The 23,752-nt window shown below is 46.3% G+C and overlaps 1 protein-coding gene across 2 annotated transcripts in view; it reads left to right on the top strand.

Annotated features, from left to right (window-relative positions):
- The first annotated feature begins 7,292 nt into the window (after positions 1-7,292).
- Positions 7,293-23,752, top strand: part of REEP1 (receptor accessory protein 1) — a 123,816-nt gene continuing 107,356 nt past the window's right edge. Inside the window, exon 1 of one of the 2 annotated variants that reach the window (XM_032176561.2) lies at positions 7,293-7,461. In XM_032176561.2, the coding sequence (XP_032032452.1) occupies positions 7,430-7,461 (32 nt within the window). In that variant the 5' untranslated portion in view covers positions 7,293-7,429. The remainder of the gene's footprint in view (positions 7,462-23,752) is intronic. The other variant, XM_032176560.2, reaches the window with a different exon arrangement.

Genomic DNA, 23,752 nt, shown 5'->3' with positions numbered 1-23,752 from the left:
GAAGTTTAATTCAAGTAAGTTATTGATTGTATGATGAGACCTTACTATCATACCACATGTAACACTTATAATTTACAAAAATTAGAACAAACATTTCTGAAACATTTTGGGAATGTAATTTAGCATTATGCATCAAAAGCCCCCCAAAAAGTTCATACCCCTAAAGATTCACTTTCCAGGAATTTATCCTAACTAAATCATTATGAATATATTAAAATATATAGCTACAAGTGTGTTCACTGCTAAATTATTTTTTAATTTTTTTTTATTTTTAGAGAGGGAGTCTTGCTTTGTTGCATAGGCTGGACTGAGACTCCTGGGCTCAAGCAGTCCTCCTGCCTCAAGCAGTCCTCCTGTTGCATAGGCTGGACTGAAACTCCTGGGCTCAACTAGTCCTCCTAGTCTCCTGAGTAGTTGGGATTACAGGTGCAAGCTACCATGCCTGGCCCTAGGCTTTTAATCAGTAAAAATTGGAAATGATCTATTACTATATGGCCAATGATATGGAATTGTTTAAATTAATTATAGTATATTTACACAATGGAATACAACACATTGGTTCAAATGGCAATGTAAAGAAATGTGAAAGATCTACTTGAAGAAAAAGTTGAATGCTATTAAGAACACAGCAGATAATTTGTATAAATGAAAACAAATACCTTGCTCTTGGATAGGAAGAGAAATACTGTCACGATTAATTATTAATCTAAAAATTTAACCTCATCTCAATTAAAAATAACAATCAGAATTATCAAAAAATGAGAAAATATGACTGCAAAGTCTAATGAAAGTATAAATGGCAAGAATAACCAGAAAATTTGTAAAAGGAAGTGAAGGGACTATCCCTACTAAATAGTAAAATATATTATAAAACACTGCAGTAATTAAAACTACATCCATTCATGAGTGGATGTGCAGAACTGAACAGAGTCTAGAAAAACTAGACTCTGATGTAATAAGGAACAGAGTATATGATAGAGATGGCCTTTCAACTTAAAGGAGAAAATGGTGGCTTGTTGAATAAATTGTATTAAGACAAGTAACCAACTCATACACTAAAATTAATTCCAGGTGGACTGTAAAATAAAAAGTATAAAATTAAAATTTAAAATGTAAAGGCAGATGCACAGAAATATTTTTAATTTTAAATTTTTAAAGATTAAGACAAATTTTAAAAATATGTAATTTTAGTATAGGAGAGGCAAATAGTATATATAAGCCAATACAAAGCTCACAAGCCATAAAATATATATAAAAATGATTACACAAAATTTTGAACATTTTGAAAAGAAAAAATGTCATAAATAATGTCTGAAGGGAAAATGATAACTTGGGAAAAAGATTTCAATGTGGATGACAGTCAGAAGGCTTATTTCTCAATATATAAATATTTTTAAATAATAAATAAGAAAAAGGCCAATAAAAACATGGTTATCCACAACTACAGAGCTTCTCATAAGATATCATAGAAAAATATGTTTTCTATTTTCATTACTTAGCTTTACTGATGTATAATTTACATACAACAAAACCTGCCAATTCTAAATGTAAAGTTTGATGAATCTGTTTATGGTTGGTAATTACCACCACAATTAGGATATAGAATTTTTCCATCACGCAAAACAGTTTCCTCTTGCCCTTTTACAATCAGTCTTCTTACTCCACCCCTGACATCTGGGAACCACTATGCCCTTTTGGTTACTATGGTTTTGTCTTTTCTAGAATTTCATAAAAATGAAATTATATAGTATGAGTCTTTTGTATCTGGCTTCTTAAACTTAGCATAATGCTTTTGAGATTCATCCATGTTGTTACAAGCAAATGTAGTTAATTTCTTTTTTATTGCTGAGTAGTAAATATTCCTTTGTATGGATATACCACAATTTGCACCAGTTGATGAAAATTTGGGTTATTTCCAGTTTGGGGCCATTATGAATAAAGCTGCTATGGACAAGTCTGTGTGGACATGTTTTCATTTTTCTTGGGTGAATATCTAAAGAATTGAATTTCTAAGTCATATGTAAGTATATATGTAATTATAAAAGAAACTGGGCCGGGCATGGTGGCTCATGCCTGTAATCTCAGCACTTTGGGAGGCTGAGGTGGGTGGATCACCTGAGGTCAGGAGTTCGAGACCAGCCTGGCCAACATGGTGAAACCCCGTCTCTACTAAAATATATTAATTAGCTGGGCGTGGTGGCGCATGCCTGTAATCCCAGCTACTCAGGAGGCTGAGGCAGGAGGGTCGCTTGAACCTGGGAGGCAGAGGTTGTGGTGAGCCGAGATCATGCCACTGCACTCCAGCCTGGGGAACACAGCAAGACTCCATCTCAAAAAAAAAAACCTATCAGACCAGTTTCTAAGGTTTCTAAGGTTGGAGCATGGGGAGAATCATTCACCAAAAAAAAGTAGAGAGTTCTTCCCAGAAGAAAGGGGAAGGGTGTGAGGCATAAGTAATTTCCACTTTTTTTGAAATATAGAAAACCATTTTTCAAAGTAGTATCATTTTACATTCCCACCAGCAGCATATGAGAGTTCCAGTTGCTCCATATCCTTGCCAGAACATGAAATGATCAGTCTTTTTCATTGTAGCCATTCTTAAATGTGTGCAGTAATATCTTCCAGTGATTTCAATTTGTATTTCCCTAATTAATGATTAATGATGTTGAACATTTTTTTCATGTACTTTTTGTTTTTCCTTTTGTATTTTTTCTTTGGTGAAATGTCTGTTCAAATATTATATAATTTAAGGCACTTGTTTGCTTATTGCATTATTTCTGTCATTTCATGGTCTGTTTCTATTGGTTGATTTTTCAACCTGCTTACAAGTCATGTTCTTTGTATGCCTGATAATTTTTGCTTGCATGTTGGACATTGTGAATTTTACCTTATTGGGTGTTGGGTTTTGTTGTTGTTTGTCTGTTTTGTAACTAATTTTGGACTTTTTTTTCTCTGAGCACAGTTAAGTTATTTGAGATCAGTTTGATCCTTTTGAAGATTGCTTTTAAATTTTGTTAAGGCAGGACCAGATAAGTGTTTATTTTAGGGCTAATTTAGCCTCCCCCTTCATTAAGATGACACCCTTCTGTGGACTCTGGCCAATGCTTTGTGTATAAAAGGTCTCTGTTTTGGCTGGTATGAAGACAAATTACTCCCAGCCCTGTGTGAGCTCCAGGAATTGTTTGGCATACGGCTTTCTGGTAGTTCTTCCCATTGCCTCATAGAATTTCACCCATGCATGCTCAGGACAGTATTCAGCTAATGACTTGAAGTGACTGCTCGGCAGATCTCTGCAGCTCTCTCTCTAATCATCTCCCTCCACTCTTATGTTCTGCTTCACAAATTCTAGCCACTTTGGCTTCCCTGGACTCTGATCTGTCTCCTGTGTTCTGTGAAATTTCTGGGCTCTGTTTGGGTTCTCCATCCCTACAGTGATGCCTGGAAACTGCTTTGAGACAGTAAGCTCAGACGTAAGACTCACTTCATTTGTTTCTCTTCTCTTACTTATCACAGTCCTGTGCTGTCTGTTGTTCAATGCTTAAAAACAACTGCTTCATGCCAGTTGCGGTGGCTCACGCCTGTAATCCCAGCACTTTGGGAGTCCGAGGAGGGTGGATCACGAGGTCAGGAGATCGAGACTATCCTGACTAACATGGTGAAACCCCGTCTTGCCTCTACTAAGAATACAAAAAATTAGCTGGACGTACTGGCGGCTACCTGTAGTCCCAGCTACTTGGGAGGCTGAGGCAGGAGAATGGTGTGAACCTAGGAGGCGGAGCTTGCAGTGAGCCGAGATCACACCACTGCACTCCAGCCTGGGTGACAGAGTGAGACTCCGTCTCAAACAAACAAGTAAACAAAAACAGTTGCTTCTTTTTTTGATCCTGTTTTTCTAGTTGTTTGCAATGGGAGGACAATTCCCACAGCAGCCAATGCTTCATAGATGAAAGTGGAATTCTCTTTTTTCTATTTTCAACTTTAAAAATCTCAAGGGAGATCGTTGGCCCAGTTTCTGTTTGGTGATCACCCATAAGCCAATCAAGGTAGTGAGGACATATAAGAAAATCACAGTTTCTAAGGTTGGAGTGAAAAACAGAGAGCTCTTCCCAGAAGAAAGGGGAAGGGTACAGGGTAAAAACAGGTGAGAGACATCTATTATCAAAGCAGTTCTTATGAAAAAGAACTTGAAGTCAAGCAACTGATAGAGCTGTAAGAGTTCCATTGTCTAGAAGGTGGAGTCCATTCCCCGGCCTCATGTTTTCCAGGGCCAAGGACAAACAAGAGGAGGTCCAGGATACAGAGATACAATAAGTGTAACAGTTACACTGAAAGAGACAGAATGCAGTAAAAAAGCAACTTTCTTTCTTTCTTCTTTTCCCTCCTCTACCCATCCAAGTCCGCTCTATGGACAAGTTCTTTCTCATCCCTTGTGAGAAATATGGGTTGGTCTCACTAGTTTTCTGGTCCTCTTCAGCTAACAAAAAGACCTCAAGATATTTTAACCCCATGAATAGTTTCATTTTGGTAATTAAAATGCTCAGTCCTGTGCAATAGTCAAATCTGAGAATTCCACTTATAGGGAGTAGGGAACAAGCATGTGGTCACCTTCTCCTTTATTTTCCCACCAACAGGGTCTCTTTGAACCACAGTAGTCCATCCCTCTGCTGCTCCCCCTGCAAGATGGGTAACAGCCTTTCTGACCCAGGGAGTATAGGTGAGGGGTATGGATGGAGGGGAAGGGAGCTCTCAGGAAGGTCCTCTGTGCTGGGTACTGTCCTGATCTAGCTTTGGTGTTCTCTCTGCCTAGTAAGTACTGTCAGGCCTCTGAGCCCAAGCCAAGCCATTGCATCCGCTGTGACTTGCACGTATGCATCCAGATGGCCTGAAGTAACTGCAGATCCACAAAAGAAGTAAAAATAGCCTTAACTGATGACATTCCACCATTGTGATTTGTTCCTGCCCCACCCTAACTGATCAATGTACTTTATAATCTCCCCCACCCTTAAGAAGTTTCTTTGTAATTCTCCCTACCCTTGAGAATGTACTTTGAGAGATCCACCCCTGCCCCCAAAACATTGCTCCTAACTCCACCGCCTATCCCAAAACCTGTAAGACCTAATGATAATCCACCACCCTTTGCTGACTCTCTTTTCGGACTCAGCCCGCCTGCACCCAGGTGATTAAAAGCTTTATTGCTCACACAAAGCCTGTTTGGTGGTCTCTTCACACGGACGCGCATGAAAAGTATGGAAAGCTTTTCCCTGTGGAGCATTGTTTTACCGGTATAACCTTACCTTGAGTGAGATATGGTGGGGCCAGACACAGATCAAGAGAGAGAAGCTGGAAAGAGTTTTAGAGCTTTTTATATCCACAGTTTCCTGGAGAGATCACAGCACACCATGCAGGGCCACTCAGGGCCAGGGTCTGTCACAGAGAGAGGGAGAGAGGGGAATTGTGGACAAACATCTTTATCATGGTTTCTGAGGGAAGGAAAGAGTGAAATAAGGCAAGCAGATATAGGATAGGCTAATTTGGATAATTTCAGCGGGTTCTGAAGTACAGGGGCTGTAACTAGTTGTTTGGTGCCTAGCCCTGGGCAGGTGTATAGTGTCCCGCGTGTGAGAGCCTGCTAATGGAAGTGGTTGGGGGTATGGGGTTAATAGACTGCTGGAGAAGGGGAACTGACCAGCCTCCAGCCTGAGCCTCAAAACTGGGTCAAGGCAGCATGAAAAAACTGCTACATTACAGCTATTTTATGGGTTCTTTGGAGACCTGAGATATGAGAGCATGTCTCATCTGCCGTTCCCTTGTTGTCCGTGAAGTCTTTCTTCTGCCTATACCAGGCACACGCACGCACAGATTCTGCTACATCTGAGGGTACTAAGCTGTCTCCTGCGCTTCTCACATCTGACACTGAATTATACATGACACCATCATCAGCAAAGGACAGGGCGCTGAGAGCACCACGCAGAACCTAAGCTATCGGAAGGTGGGAAAAGCAGCAGCAGAGCCGAGGAGTACAGGACAAAGCGTTTCCAGTGTAACAGAATAATGTACTATCTGCGGCCGGGACTAGGGTGAGCAGACTGAGGCGCTCAGTGAGGGTGCAACATTTAAGAGGTGCCATAAAATTCAGCAATTAAAATACATAATAGGTGGCTCACTCCTGTAATCCCAGCACTTTGGGAGGCCGAGGCGGGCGGATCACGAGGTCAGGAGTTTGAGACCAGCCTGGCCAACATGGTGAAACCCCGACTCTACTAAAAATACAAAAATTAGCTGGGCGTGGTGGCGCACTCCTGTAATCCCAGCTACTCATGAGGCTGAGGCAGAAGAATCGCTTGAACCTGGGAGGCGGAGCTTGCAGTGAGCCGACATCGCTACGCTGCCCCCCAGAGCGAGACTCCGTCTCATAAAAACAAACAAACAAACAAAAAAAAACCATAATGTTTAATACGATATTTAAAAAAATACATAAAAACGTTTATATAGGGTGCACAAGTTCCCTTTTGCCTAAGACTTCAACGTGGCTCAGCGGGGCACTAGTACTATACAGTCGCAGGTTCTAGTCTCCTCCTGGGGCCCGGAGCAGCCCCCAAGGAAAGGCCTTCCCTAGGAAGAAGTAGCCCTTCAGTCCAGCCTTGAAGAAGGAGCTGAATCAAACCAAGGCAGGACGATGAGGCGTGGCGTGTACGGACAGGGAAGAAGAAACAGCAAATATTTGAGTCCAAGATGCCTGGAGGGAAAAGAATTAGAGGACTATTTGGGGAAATGGTCTTGGCAACACGGTTCTAGGCAGGTACCACGATCATATAGGGACTCTGTAGAATTTTAAGTAGGGAGGCAAGCGCCCAGGTTTGTTTCTTATGCGGAAAGTGCTGAGCAAGGGACAGACTGAAGAGGTTAGGTCTGGATCCAGGTAAACCGTTTATGAGACTAACGCACTAGCTGAATGAGGGATGACAGCATCCCACCTAGACAGGTGCAGACAGATTCCCGAGGTCCAGGTTCGGCCTTCAGTTTCTCCGCTGAAACGCTGAGGATGGGGCGGCACCCGGGTCCCTGCCCTGCAAACGGGGCCGCCGCAGGGTTCCCTTGGCAGGGCCGCTGCCCCGGGGAGCGCGCAGGACGCGCCCGCCTTCAGCCGGGGGCCGGGGCGAGCGGGGCGGGGCGGGCCCGCGGGTGCCCTGACCGGCTCACCGCCCAATCGCTGCGGGCCCGCCGAGCCCCGGGGGGCTGGGGCCGCCGCCGCCGCCAGAACGTGCCGCGGCTGCGCCAACGCGCCAACGCCGGGCAGGGCGGCGGGCGCGCTCAGTCTGGCGGCGGCTGCCGTGAGCTGACTGACGTGCCGGGAACGCCGCAGCAGCCCGCGCCGCCCGCAGCCTAGCCGACCCGCGCCGCCCGGGCCGCGCCCGCCCGCCTGCCCGCCATGGTGTCATGGATCATCTCCAGGCTGGTGGTGTAAGTGGACTTCTCCCCCGCGCCCCTCCGTCCCCTCCCTCCCCGCCCCCGGCCCCGGGCTGCGCGCGCCCCTGCAGAGCCCGGCCCCAGTGGCTCGGGCTATTAATACCCGGCGCAGCTAAATTTAGCAGGTACAGTAGCCGCCGAGGACGCCTGCGGGCTGACGGGCGGCGCAGGACGCGGCTGCTGCCCAGGAGGCGGCAGGCGCCGGCGCCCGCTTGCGGGGAGCTGGGCCGGGACTGCGAGGGCTGGGGCGCTCGGGGGTTCCGTGGGGGCTGCGTCTTGCCGCGCCCCGGCCGCTTTGTTCCCCAGCTCGGTTTATTTGCGGAGGCCCCGAATGGGCGCGCCGCGGGGACACGCGTCTCTCTCCTTTGGGAGAAATGTGCGGTCGCCGGGCGCCGCGCCCCGCCGTCCCAGCTTTTGTCAGGTGGAAAGGACAGCGCTGACGAACCAGGGGCGCTGCCTGGAGGGTCAGCGCGGAACGGGTGGAGAGGCAGAGGCGGCGCTCCCAGTGGGGTTGGAAAAATCCTCCTTTTTAGATGTCTACATCGACAGCGGCAAAGGCAGGTGGGACATGGGAAGACGCATGTGAATCTTGGAGTAAACGCCTGGAGCCCCCGGCTCCGACTCCTTTTGCAGGGGATTGAGAGACAGGGGCAGGTACCTCCAGGAGTGCACGTGAAATTTTCAAGTGACAGCCACCCGCATGGTGGCGATGACACCTCCCAAGCCTTGCAGGAGAGCGCAGTCATCTGGGGTGAGGTCTGTGTAGTCATTGGGGGTGGGCGTGGGGGCCGATTTTCTCTTTCAAGCCCCAGGACCCGTAGATGTTTGAAGAGCTTCCCCGGTGGATTTATTCTCCTTTGGAGATAGACGTGGCTGTTCCAAGTCCCTGTTCTTCCCTAACCGTCCTGGCCTGAGTCAGAACAGATTTGCCACCTGCTCTAGCTAGCAGGGGCTGAAATGGGTGTGGGGAGTCTAAGGCGGGGAGGAGGGTGGCCCGTACCTCGGGCTTTTTCTTTGTCTGAGAACGCGGGGCTCTGGATCCCAGTGATTGTGCACCATCACTCTCCACGTTTTGAAACACCTCCCATCTCCCTTCCCTTCTTTACTGATTTTCCCTTCCGAAGTGGATCTCAGCATTGTCTCCCGCCACCATTCAGGGCTTTCCTCCCAAAGCCAGTGTCTGTGCCTTTCAGCCCCCAAGTCATTCGTGAAGGCCTCTCCACAGCTGTTCCTGACTACGGGGGGTTTGCACTGCACCTTGAGGTGGCATGTTAAATATTTAGAAGATTTCTGCCGGCAAAGCCTACATGAATAATAAGGGAAGTGGCTGACACGCCTTGCCCTGCCTCATGCCTGACCAACACTGTCTTGCCTTCAGGGTGGTGTTTCCTCTCTGGGATCCATATTGCCAGTGGCTTCTGGGGAGCCCTCAGGGTGGGGCTGGAGAGTTGAGCTGGCCTGGCTAGTGGGCTCTCTGTAGGTCCTGCTGGGCTGGGAGTGAGGGCATCTGGTCCTGGGTCATGTGACTATCATTAGTTTTATTAGCACCTCCCTCACCCCTGCCCTTTTTTCCTTTTTTTTTTTTTTTTTGAGACTGAGTCTCGTTCTGTCGTCCAGGCTGGAGAGTGCAGTGGCACAGTCTCGGCTCACTGAAGCCTCTGCCTCTTGGGTTCAAGCGATTCTCCTGCCTCAGCCTCCCGAGTAGCTGGGATTACAAGCGCCCGCCACCACGCCCAGCTAATTTTTGTATTTTTAGTAGAGACGGGGTTTCATCATGTTGGCCAGCCTGGTCTTGAACTCCTGACCTAGTGATCCGCCCGCTTCGGCCTCCCAAAGTTCTGGGATTACAGGCATGAGCTACCGTGCCCGGCCCCTCCCCCTTTTTTACAATGGGCAACTGATGGGGATGGAGAGGAGAGGCATATATTTGGGAGGTGTCTCAAGGATGTGCTGTTGCTTTGTAAAACAACCACACTCCCTAGAACCGAGACTTCAGAGAATTTAAATGAACAGCATTCTGTGGCCCAAGGAGAGTTGATGAGATTTGCGATTGTTACTTCCACTATCAAATCCAAAAGGTCAGGGATACCACTTATCCCCCAGTCCCTAATTCCCTGTAGAAACCCAGCATAGGCCGGGTGCGGTGGCTCACGCTTGTAATCCCAGCACTTTGGGAGGCCGAGGCGGGCGGATCACGAGGTCAGGAGATCGAGACCACGGTGAAACCCCGTCTCTACTAAAAATACAAAAAAATTAGCCGGGCGTGGTGGTGGGTGCCTGTAGTCCCAGCTGCTCGGAGAGGCTGAGGCGGGAGAATGGCGTGAACCCGGGAGGCGGAGCTTGCAGTGAGCCGAGATTGCGCCACTGCACTCCAGCCTGGGCGACAGAGCGAGACTCCGTCTCAAAAAAAAAAAAAAAAAAAGAAACCCAGCATAAGCATATTGATTATGAGTTATGAACATCATTTTTAATAAACAATACCTGTTCCATGAAGACAATATTTGTTAATTACAGGAAAATTAGAAAAGATAAACTGAAAATCATCCACATTTCCACCACACAGAGATAACTAAGAATAATGATGGAGGGCATATTCTTCAAGAAATTTTCCTGTATGCATATATGTACATATATTTGTAATTCAAGGATATTATTGATTCAGCCCAATATTCTACACTCCACATACCTTGAGGAACTTCTTATCAAGAGGGGGAATACTGTGTTTGGAGTCAGAACACCCGTGGTTCAAATCCCAGTTTTGCCTCTTCCCAGAAGATCCCAGTTCACAACTCAGATCACAGCAGATGCTAGTCCACAGCTAGTTAACCTCATGTTGCTGTTGCAAAGATTTCCATGACACTTGATGTATAAATTGCCAAGCACCACGGAGAGCACTAAATCAGTGATGAGTCCCTCCTTCTGTCCTCCCCAGGAACCCAATGAGAGGGGCTCTCAGACTTAATTTAATCCTGCGGTTTTCAAACTGGGTTCCCCGAGGGCCACCCAGCCTGAGCAGATGGGCTCTGGGCTCCTCATCCCTGATTCAACCCAAGCAGTTCCCTTTTTGTTTGTCTTATATATTGGGGTTCTAGATAAAATACAATTCAGAAAAATATATGTGTTTTACTGCTAATAAAAACAACTGATCTAGCCCTCCCCCTCATCTGTAAAACTGCAGAGGAAATATGCCTTGCTCAGGGACACAAGATGAGCTGGTAAAGAAAACAGGCTCTGGATTTTTAGTCCAGTCCAGTGCTTTTTCCACCTTCACTCCTCACTGAGAAAAACTGATCTCTTTCAAGCTCCCTAGACCTCTGGTATGGGAGCATCCTATGATTTTATCCATGAGTCACGTTTTGTGTAACCAATCTTTTCATGGTTTTGTAAGCCTCTGTCACATCAAAGAACATGTAAGGAAGACCTATCACTGTGTTCTGAGGCTAGAGAGGGAGTGTCTTCCTGTCTTTGTGTGCTCCCAACCATCCGACCAGAGGTATCACGACAAGCTGATGGCCTCCAGGGACAGCCAGCCAGTGCTCACGGTTGTCTCTGTTGCTACTGGCCGTGAGCATTTTGAAGAAAGCGATTATGGCTTGTTTCCCTTTACAACCCCTTTTCCCCTGCCATGGGTCTTTCACGAAGTACCTGGCACCTGAATGCACTGAGTGAAGGTTGGTTGTGTTGAAGGAAATCCCAGGCCCTGGGGACAAGCAGAGTGGCTGGCTAGTGCTGTCCCCTGGGGATGGAGGTCAGCAGGCATCAAGACAGGCTTGTGCCCACGGGTGAGGCTCTTAGAGTGAGGACCAGTTTGAGATGCTTCTTTCTTGCCAGCTCTCTTTCTCCTAACTTCCTTGGCTCAGCCTGTAAAGAATTAAGGAAGAGATACTCAGTGCAATAGCACTCAGAACCTGGTCGATACCTTCATGGGACACAGGGGCTTATTTAGGACTTGCCTGCTTGCCTGCTTTCATTTTCTTTACACTCAACTCAAGGCCTAGGCATGAATGAATTTCAAACTGAGGAGAGCATGTTTTTGTGCACCCTTTTGGATGGGGGGACACCAACGTTGCTCTGTGACTTCTTGGAAGAATATGCCATTTTTGAAGCATTATTCTAAGGAGCAGGTATTGCCTTGTCTTGGCCAAGGCCCAGAACGTTGGCTGAAAGGATCAAGAGCTTCTCACCCCTTATGGGATTAGTAGACTAAAACCCCAACTCACTACATGGGGAAAAGAGAGTTCTAAGTCCACAAAATTTTCCGAATAACTAATGGCTGTGCAGAAAACATTTTATTTCCACATTGCACATTTTAAAAAATATTAGTTTTTAGAAAATACAGTGTGATAATCAAGACAGAGTCTTAGTTTGATGGCTGAAGATCTGGCTAAGTTCCAGGACTGGGATTTGGAGCATGAAGTCTGTCCTGGGTCAGGGATGTGAAAATGGATGGGGCTTGGAGGAATGTGGATTGTCCTCAAGATGTTCCCCAACTGTTGCAAAACAAATGGAAAAAAAAGAAAAGATTGTAAGTCCTTAAATATAAGCTAGCCTTTCTTTGGGGCCTGCTTTTAAAATGTGGCATGCAGGAAACTGATTCAGTTAATGGAGGGTTCCATTTGGTTGAGGATTGATTTCCTGGCACCGTGCTGTAGTACACTGTGGGAGCTGGGTAAATGTTTCAGTTGAATTGTGAAAGGAAAGATGTTAGGCTAGTAGGCAGCAGACATGTGTTCTAGTCCCAGTGCTGGTCTGACTCACTGTCACAGTCCTAAGGGCAACTCCCATCCACCTGGGCCAGCTCCCTGTCTAAGAGACAGGTTTTTGGCCACAGTCACCTTGCAGGTCCTAAGAGCGCCAAGGGTCAGTGTTCCTCTAGGTCCCTTCCTTCTCCAGCTGGCCTGTATGCATCACGTTTATTTATAAACAGGAGGAGTATCCTCAAGGAAGTGAAAAATACCAGCTTAGATTTCTCCGCTGTTGAGCTGCCCTGTTTCTTTGTTTGCTAATCCTGCCTGCCTGCTGAGAAGAAGCTTTCATGCACTTCTTCCCACTGTGTCTTATTTGAGGTTAGCTGACAAGTGAGGGTCTCACCTAGTTATTACTGGGTCAGTCTCCCCACTTCCTTCTGAAGCCAGCTATCTTTTTTGGAGGGTGTATTATGTCGGGGGAGGAGGAGCCCTGGGGAGAATGAGGGAAGGGGGAGTCAGGTCCTCTTTGGCCACTTAGTGAGGCTGCTGTTTTGTGTACATATGAGTGTTTGTGAGTGAGCGTGTGTGTGTGTGTGTGTGTGTCTGTGTGTGTCTGTGTGTGTGTGTTTCCAGGAAAGTTTGGGAGGCTAGGGAAAGGAGAGACATGGCAGTGCAGCAGCCATAGCAGGTGGCACCTTTGGAATTTCACTGCCAGGGATGAGCCACACACATGCCCAGCTGGTTACCAGAATCCTTAGTCTAGGGGTGTTTTTCCAACCCCCAACAAGAAGTAAGGGGTGGGTGCACTTGGGCACTAAGGATGTTTTCCTCTCGATTCTGGGCCTTGGGAAGGGAATTGGGATTCTTGAGGAACTAGAAGTTGGATCATTATATTCAGAGTATTTATTCTGAATTTTCAGATCTCATCTGTCTTTATACAGAAGCACATTATTTTCACTTTGGGTTTTTTAAGTTACACTGGGGCTTCCGTGGGAATACAGGGAAAAAGGAAATATAGATTGAGGACCAACTATTTGGCACACAGTAGGGATTTCAGAAGGAATCTTGAAAGGTAATTTGGTACAGGCCTTCAAGCATGCGTGGGTACCCAGACCAGGATGGCAAGTGAGGTTCATCTCTTATGATTAATGTGAGGCTGCCTAGGACACTGTCTTGAGGAGCAAGAAGCTGAGTTAGGCTTAGTGGGGAAGAGTCCCAAGAGTGCTTTATGCAGGGAAGATGGCAATGGGGCACATGTATTGGTTCAGTATTTGCTCTTCCACTCTTGGCTCATTCCTGATCAGAAAAGGTCTGCCCCATTGTCAGATTTATTAGATTAGTAAACAGAGAGCATCTGTTATTTGAGTTAACGTCTCCTCCTGACATCCCATCTCTCTCTCTCCCGGTGGCCTTGTCAGTCACCTGGCAGTTCTAGGACAAAGGTGCCTCCTGTTGCCACTGTAGGGAGCTGTCCAGCCTAGAGGCTGTCTTGCCCTTCTTCTCTTTCCTCTTAGGACTATCATGCATAGCTACACTACATTCCCCGCCCCCCCACCTTTTTTTTTTTTTTCTTTCACTGATCACAGCTCAGTTAAAGTCTGCCTTAGGCATTCTCCTGCATACTTATGTGTGTATATCCTTTCCCCCTCTTTGTAGGGGACTCTGGATAGTACTTTGGGCTGCAAAACTAGTTTTCCATTCCCTTCTGGTAACATGCTCCATCCTGCCTCCCTCCACTCAGCCACAGAAGTCAGCATGTGACCCAGGGCTAGATGTGCATTTCCCTGGGCACGGATATTGGTCCAGAGGTGGGCAGGTGACCCAAACTGAGATCCTTCCCCAGGGTTTCTTGATTTGGAGCTGAGGGAGAATAGCCTTGCCTATGGGGCCCAGAGTTGGAAAGATATGAAGTTAGGGCTGAGGCATCTAAAGCACCTGGCATACATGGAGAAAGTCCATAAGCAAAAGTGAAGAATACAGCAAAGCAAAAATAAATGGAGATGAGACTTGGGTGAGAGAAAGAGGCTGGCACAAGAGAGTCTTGGTTCTGGTTGCTCGGGTCCCAGTTCCTGCAGCTGCTATTTTGATGCCATGAGCTGTCCCATATCCTAGAATGAAAACTTTAAATGATGCTTATAACCAATTAAATATTTGTTGTTAGGATGGACTGGGGTATGCTGCAGGAACAACTCCCAAATCCCAGTGGCTCAAGAAAACAAAGGTTTATTTCTTGCTTTCTGCTGCCTGTTCACTGTGGGTTGGCAGGGGTACTCTGCTCATCGCATTCACTCAGAGTCCCAGGCTGACTGGATTTCCTTTGTCTTATCATTATAAGACATCAGGATTCTGGCTGGGCATGGTGACTCACTGTGTAATCCCAGCACTTTGGGAGGCAGAGGTGAACAGATCACTTGAGCCCAGGAGTTTGAGACAGTCTGGGCAACATGGCAAAACCCCATCTCTCCAAAAAATACAAAAATTAGCTGGGTGTGGTGGTGTGCACCTGTGGTCCCAGCTACTTGGAGGACGAGGTGGGAGGATCACTTGAGCCTGGCAGCTGGAGGTTGCAGTGAGCCAAGATCACGCCACTGCGCTGAGCCTGAACAACAGAGTGAGACCCTGTCTCAAAACACACACACACACACACACACACACACACACACACACACACACACCCCAGGATTCACTGTGGTAGGGAGAGAAAAGTAGAGAGTCACATACTGGCTCATAAGTACCTGCACTTGGAGATGATAACATGCCATTTCTGCTCACATGTCATTGGCCAAACCTGAATTCAAGTGGATGGGGAATTACACTCTTCACTAAAGAACAGCCCTAATGACCACCATATATACTGAATGAATGACTCCTAACCAGCTTTGCAAACCTAGAAATGTCCTTGGCATAATATGGTATTGTGCAGCTGGGAGAATCCTGACATACTGCTTGAATCTCTACACTAGAAATATCTCTCTCACTTCCCTTTTAGTCCCTTTATTCTGTTTGTGAGTCAAGAAACGAGGTCTTAAGTCTGAGGAGAAATTAGCAATTACAAAGAACTGATGCCATTCCATAGCTAAAGCCTTGGAAGGTGCCCTCTGGCTTTTACTACACTCTCCATATGTGTCTCTACCTTTCTCCACAAAGCCTCCCTTAGGTCCCCTAACCAAGAAAGATTTCTGTCCTCTGGAGCCCCAGAGTGGCATTGTCACTTTGTTCCTGGTGCTATGGTGGTCTGTGCATTGATATCCCCTTACAGACCACATCTGCTTTGTCTCCCTCACAGTTTCTCATATGCAGTAGGTGCCCAGCGAGTGCGTGTTGGATGGTGAATGAGTCAGGACCTCAATCCTCAGAGTGTGATCTGTGCACCAGCAGCATTGGCATTACTGGAGTAGTTAGGAATGCAGAGTCCCAGGCCTAGTGAATCTGCATTTTAACAAGATCCCCATAAAGCCTGAGAAGGGCTGAATCAGGAGACAGGGTGCCATCATGTCCCCTGTGAATTGAAAAGAGATGGACTTGCCTGAGATCCTCATTATTGGCTGTGGACCTGGGACCTGGGATTCAATTGCAGGCCACCATTTGTGCTAGACTGTCGTTCATGCTTTCTGGTTCTGAGAGGTTCTGACCCCAACTTTTTATGAGTTCTAAATAGCATACCTGGACTCTGTCAACCCAGTGCCCAACCAAGAATCTTTTGTTATGGACAGGGGGCAGGGAAGTACTGGGTAGAAGTACTGGGTAGTTCCCTGGCAAAGGCCCCACCCTCAAGCCTGGAAACTGTGGCCCTAAATGAGAACAGTTATCCCTGTTTTCCTGCCCAAATGTTGCTTTTTCCAAAACCACTCTGGCCCACCACACCCTGCATCCTGTATCCATAAAAACCCCAAACTCCGCCGGGCGTGGTGGCTCACTCTTGTAATCCCAGCACTTTGGGAGGCCGAGGCGGGCGGATCACGAGGTCAGGAGATCGAGACCACGGTGAAACCCCGTCTCTACTAAAAATACAAAAAAATTAGGCGGGCTTGGTGGCGGGCGCCTGTAGTCCCAGCTACTCGGAGAGGCTGAGGCAGGAGAATGGCGTGAACCCGGGAGGTGGAGCTTGCAGTGAGCCGAGATTGCGCCACTGCACTCCAGCCTGGGCGACAGAGCGAGACTCCGTCTCAAAAAACAACAACAACAACAAAAAAACCCCCAAACTCCACTGGTAGAGAAGCACAGTGGCATGGCAGAGGAGAGAAGAGAAGCATCTGAACGTTGAGAGGAGTTCGGCCAGGGATGGCCGCACTCCAGGGGAAGATTATCTTCCCACTGTCTGTATCCCCTTTCCAGCTCCCCATCTCGCTGAGAGCCACCTCTATCACTCAATAAAATCTTCACATTCACCATCCTTCTGTGTGACTGGATTCTTCCAGGATGCCAGGTTCTTCCTGGAACCCAGATACCAAGAGGGCAGGGTGTAAAAGACTGTCACCCTAACTCTCCACTGAGCTGGTTAACAGCCATCTGCAGATGGCAACTGCTAAAACAGCATTAATTGTAACACACCCCTAGACGCTGCCATGGGACCAGAGCCCAAAAGTGCTCACCCCAGCCCTGGCACCTGCTCACCTGCATGCTTCTCTTCCTACAAGGGGTTTGAGCACTGCAGGCCGAATAAGCAAGCCACACCCCTGTCACAAGTCCCACAGAGGGGTCAAGGGAGCCCTCCTGTCTCACTTTCTTTTTTCTTTTTTTTCTTTTTTAAGACGGAGTCTTACTCTGTCGCCAGGCTGGAGTGCAGTGGCACCATCTTGGCTCACTGCAATCTCCACCTCCCGGGTTCAAGCAATTCCCCTGCCTCAGTCTCCCGAGTAGCTGGGACTACAGGTGCCCGCCACCACACCCAGCTAATTTTTTGTATTTTAGTAGAGACGGGGTTTCACCATGTTGGCCAGGATGGTCTCGATCTCCTGACCTCGTGATTCCTCACCTCGGCCTCCCAAAGTGCTGGGATTACAGGCATGAGCCACTGGGCCTAGCCTCCTGTCTTACTTTCACAGATGGGCTGCCTAATTGTGATCAGTGTAAAATTGTCTTGTCACAACTGGGGCTTAGACTGCCAAAGCTAGGCCTGTCAGACAGAATATTGGGCTGAGTGGGTCACACTGCTCAGAGGAGAGGGAATACAACCTGCCTTGAGAAAGAGGCTAGTGAGCCTGGCCAGCTGATGCTGGAGATTCACGCTGGATTTCCAAGAACATGCAAGTACTTTTTCTCATGAGCACATGAGGTTGAGAACCACGAGTCCACACGTGCTCCTCCCGAGGGAGTTGCAGGATCCAGCAGGATCTGTGCACACTTCAGGCTGTGTGTTGTGGAATCCAGGCTCTCAGCAAGTTCTCCTAACTCTGCCTTCAAAATACTCGCCTGTCTACCCATGACTCCCACCTCCACCACTGCCACCCTGCTCCAACCAAATACTGTTGCTCTCCTGGACCATTGAAAACCCTCCTGACTGTTTTCTCTGCTTCTATTCCTGTCCCTCCAGTGATCTCATTAAAATGTAAGATAGGGCCGGGCGTGATGGCTCACGCCTGTAATCCCAGCACTTTGAGAGGCCGAGGCGGGCAGATCATGAGATCAGGAGATCGAGACCATCCTGGCTAACACGGTGAAACCCTGTCTCCACTAAAAATACAAAAAATTAGCCGGGGGTGGTGGCGGGCACCTGTAGTCCCAGCTACTCAGGAGGCTGAGGCAGGAGAATGGCGTGAACCTGGGAGGCAGAGCTTGTAGTGAGCCGAAATCGTGACACTGCACTCCAGCCTGGGCAACAGCGAGGCCCCGTCTCCAAAAAAAAAAAAAAAAAAAAAGTAACATAGGCCATCTTTCCCCTGCCATTTAAAAACTGCTCCATCTCACTAAGAGTAAAACTCAAACTCCTTACCATTGTCAACAACACTCAACAAGGTCTGGTTCCTGCCCACGCTCTGACCTTACCTTGCAGTGGCCTCCCCTCTCTCACTTGGCTCCAGCCTCCTCACTATTCTTAGAAGGTGGCAAGCTTGTCCCATCCAGCAGCCTTTGCACATACATATATTAATAATATATATTATTTCTATAATAGAGCTACCAGTTAGAGACCTTAGAATAAGTCTTTTTTAAAATGAAAAAAGAAATAAAGCAAAGAATTGAAAATATAAGAAAACAGCATATCCTTGGGGAGGGAAATAGGCCCATGTGGAAAAGAAGCACTTCTGGAAGTAAAAAAGTTGACATGAAAAATCCAATGAATAGGTTAAAACAGTGAAGGACTAAATGCCAAGAAGGTGGTGTTTTTCACACTGCGTCTTAGAGCTAGAAGGACTCTTGGTGATGTCGTGCCCTTGTTCAACAGACAAGGAAGATGGGGACCCACAGAGATAGGTGATCTGTCAAAATCACTAGCCTGATTGGCTAGGCCAAGACTTAAGGCCAGGTGTCCACGTTCTGAAAATGTTTTAATGTGAGAAAGAGAGTAAGCTTGTTTTATATGGTTAGAGAATTGGACTAGAACCGGTGGGTGGCCAGAAGATAAATTTTTGGCTTGTTGGAGGGAAAAGGTTTCCAGTAGTTTGCACTGACAGCACTGGGCTGCCTTGTGAGGCAGGGAGCTCCTGGCTTCCAACCCTAAAACTGTCCAACCCTAAAACTTTAAGATTTTTTTCTTTTTTTTTTTTTTTGAGATGGAGTTTTACTCTTGTCACCCAGGCTGGAGTGCAATGGCATGATCTTGGCTCACTGCAACCTCCGCCTCCTGGGTTCAGGCGATTCTCCTGCCTCAGCTTCCTGAGTAGCTGGGATTACAGGCACGCACCACCATGCCTGGCTAATTCTGTATTTTTAGTAGAGACGGGGTTTCACCATTTTGGTCAGGCTGGTCTTGAACTCCTGACCTCAGGTGATCTGCCCGCCTTGGCACCCCAAAGTGCTGGGATTACAGGCATGAGCCACTGTGCCTGACCAAAACTTTATGATTTTAATCTTTTTCCTTATACTGGTTGAGGAAGAGAGAGAAAAGAGCTATTAAAAATATTTCCTTTTTCAGTGATTAGGACTTCTATCCTTGCTCAAGATTGATTGATTGATTCATAGCTTGGTCAATTTATTCATTGATGTACTGCTCATTTTTTTGACCATTTGATGCCTGCCAGGCACCAGGGATATAAAGACGAATAAGTTCTGATTCCATCTTTGAGAAGTTTATGAGGTCACATAGCCAGTCACTGGGAAACTGGGACTTGAATTCAAGTGTCCCTCTGCCTGCCCAGTGCTGTTTCCATTGGGTGGATATTTTGTGGGTGTGTGTGAATGACTTGTCTGGTTTTGGTTGGAAATTGTAGGGATAAGCCCTTTCAGCAGGGGAAGTGGTACATCTTACATATGAAGGAATTAAACCACTGCTTTGTCTTCCTACTGGGGGGACACTGTGGCATCCAATGTTGGAGAGAAGAGAAGTCAGAGGACAGGGTGTGCTAAGTGGAAAACAATCTGAGATGAAGAGGTGAGTGAAGTCAAGCATCCTTTCCCACTGTATTAGTCTATGATTGCTGCTGTAACAGGTAACCATGAATTTAGTGGTTTAAAACAACAGAGGTTTATTCTCTCACAGTTCTGGAAGTCAGAAGTCTGAAATGACTCTTTTGGGGCTAAAATCAAGATGTTGGCAAGGCTGGTTCCTTGTGGAAGTTCCAGGGGATGCTCCATTCCTTGCTTCTTCCAGCTTCTGGTGGCTGCTGGTATTTCTTGTGGCTGCATTACTCTAGTCTCTGCTTCTGTGATCACATTGTCTTCTGTTCTGCCCTTACATCTTCCTCTTAGGACACTTGTGATTACATTTAATCACATTTAATCACAAATCAAATAGGGCCCATTTGAATAATCCAGGATAATCTCCCCATCTCAAAACCCTTAATTTAATTCTACCTGCAAAGTCCCTTTTGCCTTATAAGGTAACATTCACGGGTTTTAGGAATTAGGACCTGGATATCTTTGCAGGCCATTACTCAGCTGACCACACCCAAGATCACAGGCCTTACTGCCTCCAGGCTGAGGGGAGTTCATCTAAGAACAACCTAAAGAAAGGGGAAACACACAAGGGAACACTTTGATGTTCTAACGTCTTTATCTTTTTTTTTTAATTTTTTTTTTTAAAGACAGGATCTCACTCTGTTGCCCAGATTGGAGTACAGTGGTGAGATCATAGCTCACTTCAGCCTTGAACTCCTGTCTTCCAGCAATCCTCTTACCTCAGCCTCCCAAGTTGCTGGGATTATAGGTGTGAGCCACTGCACTTGGCTTCTAACATCTTATTTTGTCTCCGTTTCTGGGCTCTCCTTGATTTGCAAAACGTAATTAATGAGTCAATAGAAAAGACTATTTATAAAGAAAAGGTGGTTAGGGAATAATGGATAATAGTACAGTGAACACTCATTTACTCACCACCAGTTTATGAACTAGAACACTACCTTTATTGTATGAATATACCACAGTGTACTTATCAGGCAAACTCTTGATGAATGTTTAGGTTTTTCTAGATTTTTCTTTTGCACTCTCTCAGAAAGAGAGCTGCAGTGAGCATTCTTGTGTGTTTCCTGGGATAACTTTTCACAGGTTTTGTTAGGGTTAGTCAGGCTGAGGCAGAGGATAGTTGCATCTTCTACTTGACCAAATAACATAAATTAAGTTTCCATAGAAAAGGGGGCCTATCCTGGGGCTTTTTATCCTGTGTCATTGATCACTTTGACTGACCCTGCACCAACACCACACTGTTGTAATTACATAGCGTGATGAAAATTCTTGATGTCCGCCTTGGCAAGTGCTCCACCATTTGTTCTTCATAAACTCTTCTCCAAGCCCGTTTTCTTTCAGCAGTGGGTGCGATTCCATTTACACCGTGTCTTTACCATCACTTGATATTCTCACACTTAGAATTTTTGCCAGTCTGATGGGTACCAAGTGGAATCTCTTTATGGATTTAATTTGCATTTTCCTGAACACTCATGAGACTAAGCATCTTTTCATATGTTTATTGGCCATTCATGTTCTCTCTTCTGTGAAGTGCCTGCTCAAGTCTTGCCAGTTTTTCTCTTGTCCTTATCTTATTGATTTGTAGGAGTTCTTTAACTCTTCTGGATGCTAAGCTCCTGTCATTTATGTGTTACGAATGTCTTCTCCCAGTCTGTGATTTATTTTATCATCTTTTTTACAGTCTACGTTGATAAACAGAAGTTCTTAATATTAATGCAATAGATAGCATTTTTTTCGCTTATAGTTTGTGCTTTTTGTGTCCTAGGAAAATAAAATTGTGAAATTATTCTTCCATATTGCTCCTAGCAGTTTTCTAGTTTTTCTGTTCACATTTAATTTCTTTATCTTGAGTTGATTTTTATATATGATGTGAAGCAGCAGTCTAATTTTTTTTCTTTTTTTCTTTTTTCTTCACATGAAAAGCCTGTTTTCCTGGTTCTATTTATTCAAAAGTTCATGCTTTCTCTTCAGACCTGCAATGCCCAGCCCTGTCATAAAGTGAGTTTCTATAATGTGCAGGCCTGTTTCTGGGCCCTTCTTTCTGTACCATTGAGTAGTTCGTCTGCCTGCCACAGTGCCACGCTGTGTTAGTTACCAGAACTTTATGAAAAGTCTTGATGTCTGTCATGGCAAATTCCCCACCTTGTTCTCCTTCAAGAATGCCTTAGTGCAGTGGTCCCCAGCCTTTTTGGCACCAGGGACTAGTTTCATAGAAGACAGTTTTTCCATGGATGGGGGTTGGGGGGGCAGTTTTAGGATGAAACTGTTCCACCTCAGATCATCAGGCATTAGTTAGATTCTCATGAGGAGCTGTGCAACCTAGGTCTCTCGCATGTGCAGTTCACAATAGGATTAGCGCTCCTGTGAAAATCTACTGCCGCTGCTGATCTGATGGGAGGCGGAGCTCAGGTGATAATGCTGCTGCTCACCTCCTGCTGTGCAGCCAGGTTCCTAACAGGCCACAGACCAGTCTCCGTCCCTGTCTGCAGCCTAGGGGTTGGGGGCCCTGCCTTAGTGCATTCTTCTCCCATAATACATGTTTAGAACTAGCTTAGAGTTATGTGTTATAGCACATACACAAACACACAAATCTGTTGTCATTTTTATTGGACTAGCACTGAATGTACGAAACAATAGAATATTGATGTTCTTTATTTATTTTTAATTTTTGGAGACAGAGTCTGGCTCTGTTGCCAAGGCTGGAGTGCAGTGGCACAATCATGGCATACTGCAGTCTTGACCTCCTGGGTGCAAGAGGTTCTCCTGCCCTGGCTCAGCCTCCCAGGTAGCTGGGACCACAGGTGTGCACCACTGTGCTTGGCTAATTTTTGAATTTTTTTTGTAGAGACATTGTCTCACTATGTTCTCACTGTTTTGCTCATGCTAGTCTTGAACTCCCGACATTAAGCAATTCTCCCACCTCTGCTTGGCCTCCCAGGTGTGAGGCCTTTTATTTTTTTAGAGACAGCCTCTCACTCTGTTGCCCAGGCTGAAGTGCAGTGGGGAAGTGTACTGCAGCCTCAGACTCCTGAGCTTAAGGGATCCTTCTGGTCTCAGCCTCTCGAGTAGTTAGGACTATAGGTGTGCACTACCATGCCCAGATAATTAAAAAAAAAAAAAATTGAGGGCCAGGTGCAGTGATACATGCTTGTAATCCTAGCACTTTGGGAGGCCGAGGCAGGTGGATTTCTTGAGCCTAGAAGTTCGAGACCAGCCTGGACAACGTGCTGAAAACCTGTCTCTACCAAAATAAATACAAAAATTAGCCAGGCATGGTGGCACACACCTGTGGTCCCAGTTACCTGGGAGGCTGAGCCAGGGCAGGAGAATCTCTTGCACCCAGGAGGTCAAGAGTAGCTCTGGTCCCAGCTACACAGGAGGCTGAGGTGGAAGGATTGCTTAAACTCAGGAGGTCAAGGCTGCAGTGAGCTGTGATGGTGCCACTGCATTCCAGCCGGGGTGACAGAGCAAGACTCTGTCAAAAAAACAATTTTTTATTTTTAGAGATAGATTCTGTCTCTGTTGCCCAGGCTGGTCTTGAACTCCTGGCCTCAAGCAATCCCCCCACCTCGGCCTCCCAAAGTGCTGGGGTTACTGACATGAGCCACCATGCCTGGCTAATATTGATGTTCTTAATTTGTTTGTTGCACTCCATATATATGGTATCTACCTTTATTTATTTGGGTCTTCTTTAATGACTTTCAATAAGATTTTATAATTTTGCTATAAATGTCATACACATCATTTGTTAGATTTATTCCCAGGTATTTGATATTTGTTGATGCCAGTGTATTTAGTATCTTAATAAAATTTCATCTCCCAACTGTTGGAAGAATACAACCTTGCTTACCTGTAGATTCTTTTTGGTTTTCCAGATAAATAGTCATGTCATTTGAGAACAGTGTGGCATTGTGCCTTTCTGGTCATTATTCTTTTTTATTTCCCCATTTTGCCCTGGTTTGGGTGGTGCATGATGACTAAAATTGGTGAGGCAGACACTCTTGTCTTGTTCCCGACTTAAAAAGGAATGCTTCAACATTTTC

This window comes from Hylobates moloch, unplaced genomic scaffold (genome assembly GCF_009828535.3).
Source record: "Hylobates moloch isolate HMO894 unplaced genomic scaffold, HMol_V3 SCAFFOLD_15, whole genome shotgun sequence".
NCBI classification, from domain to species: Eukaryota; Metazoa; Chordata; class Mammalia; order Primates; family Hylobatidae; genus Hylobates; species Hylobates moloch.
The sequence above is the reverse complement of the archived record's forward strand: the minus strand, read 5'-3'. Positions and strand labels throughout refer to the sequence as shown.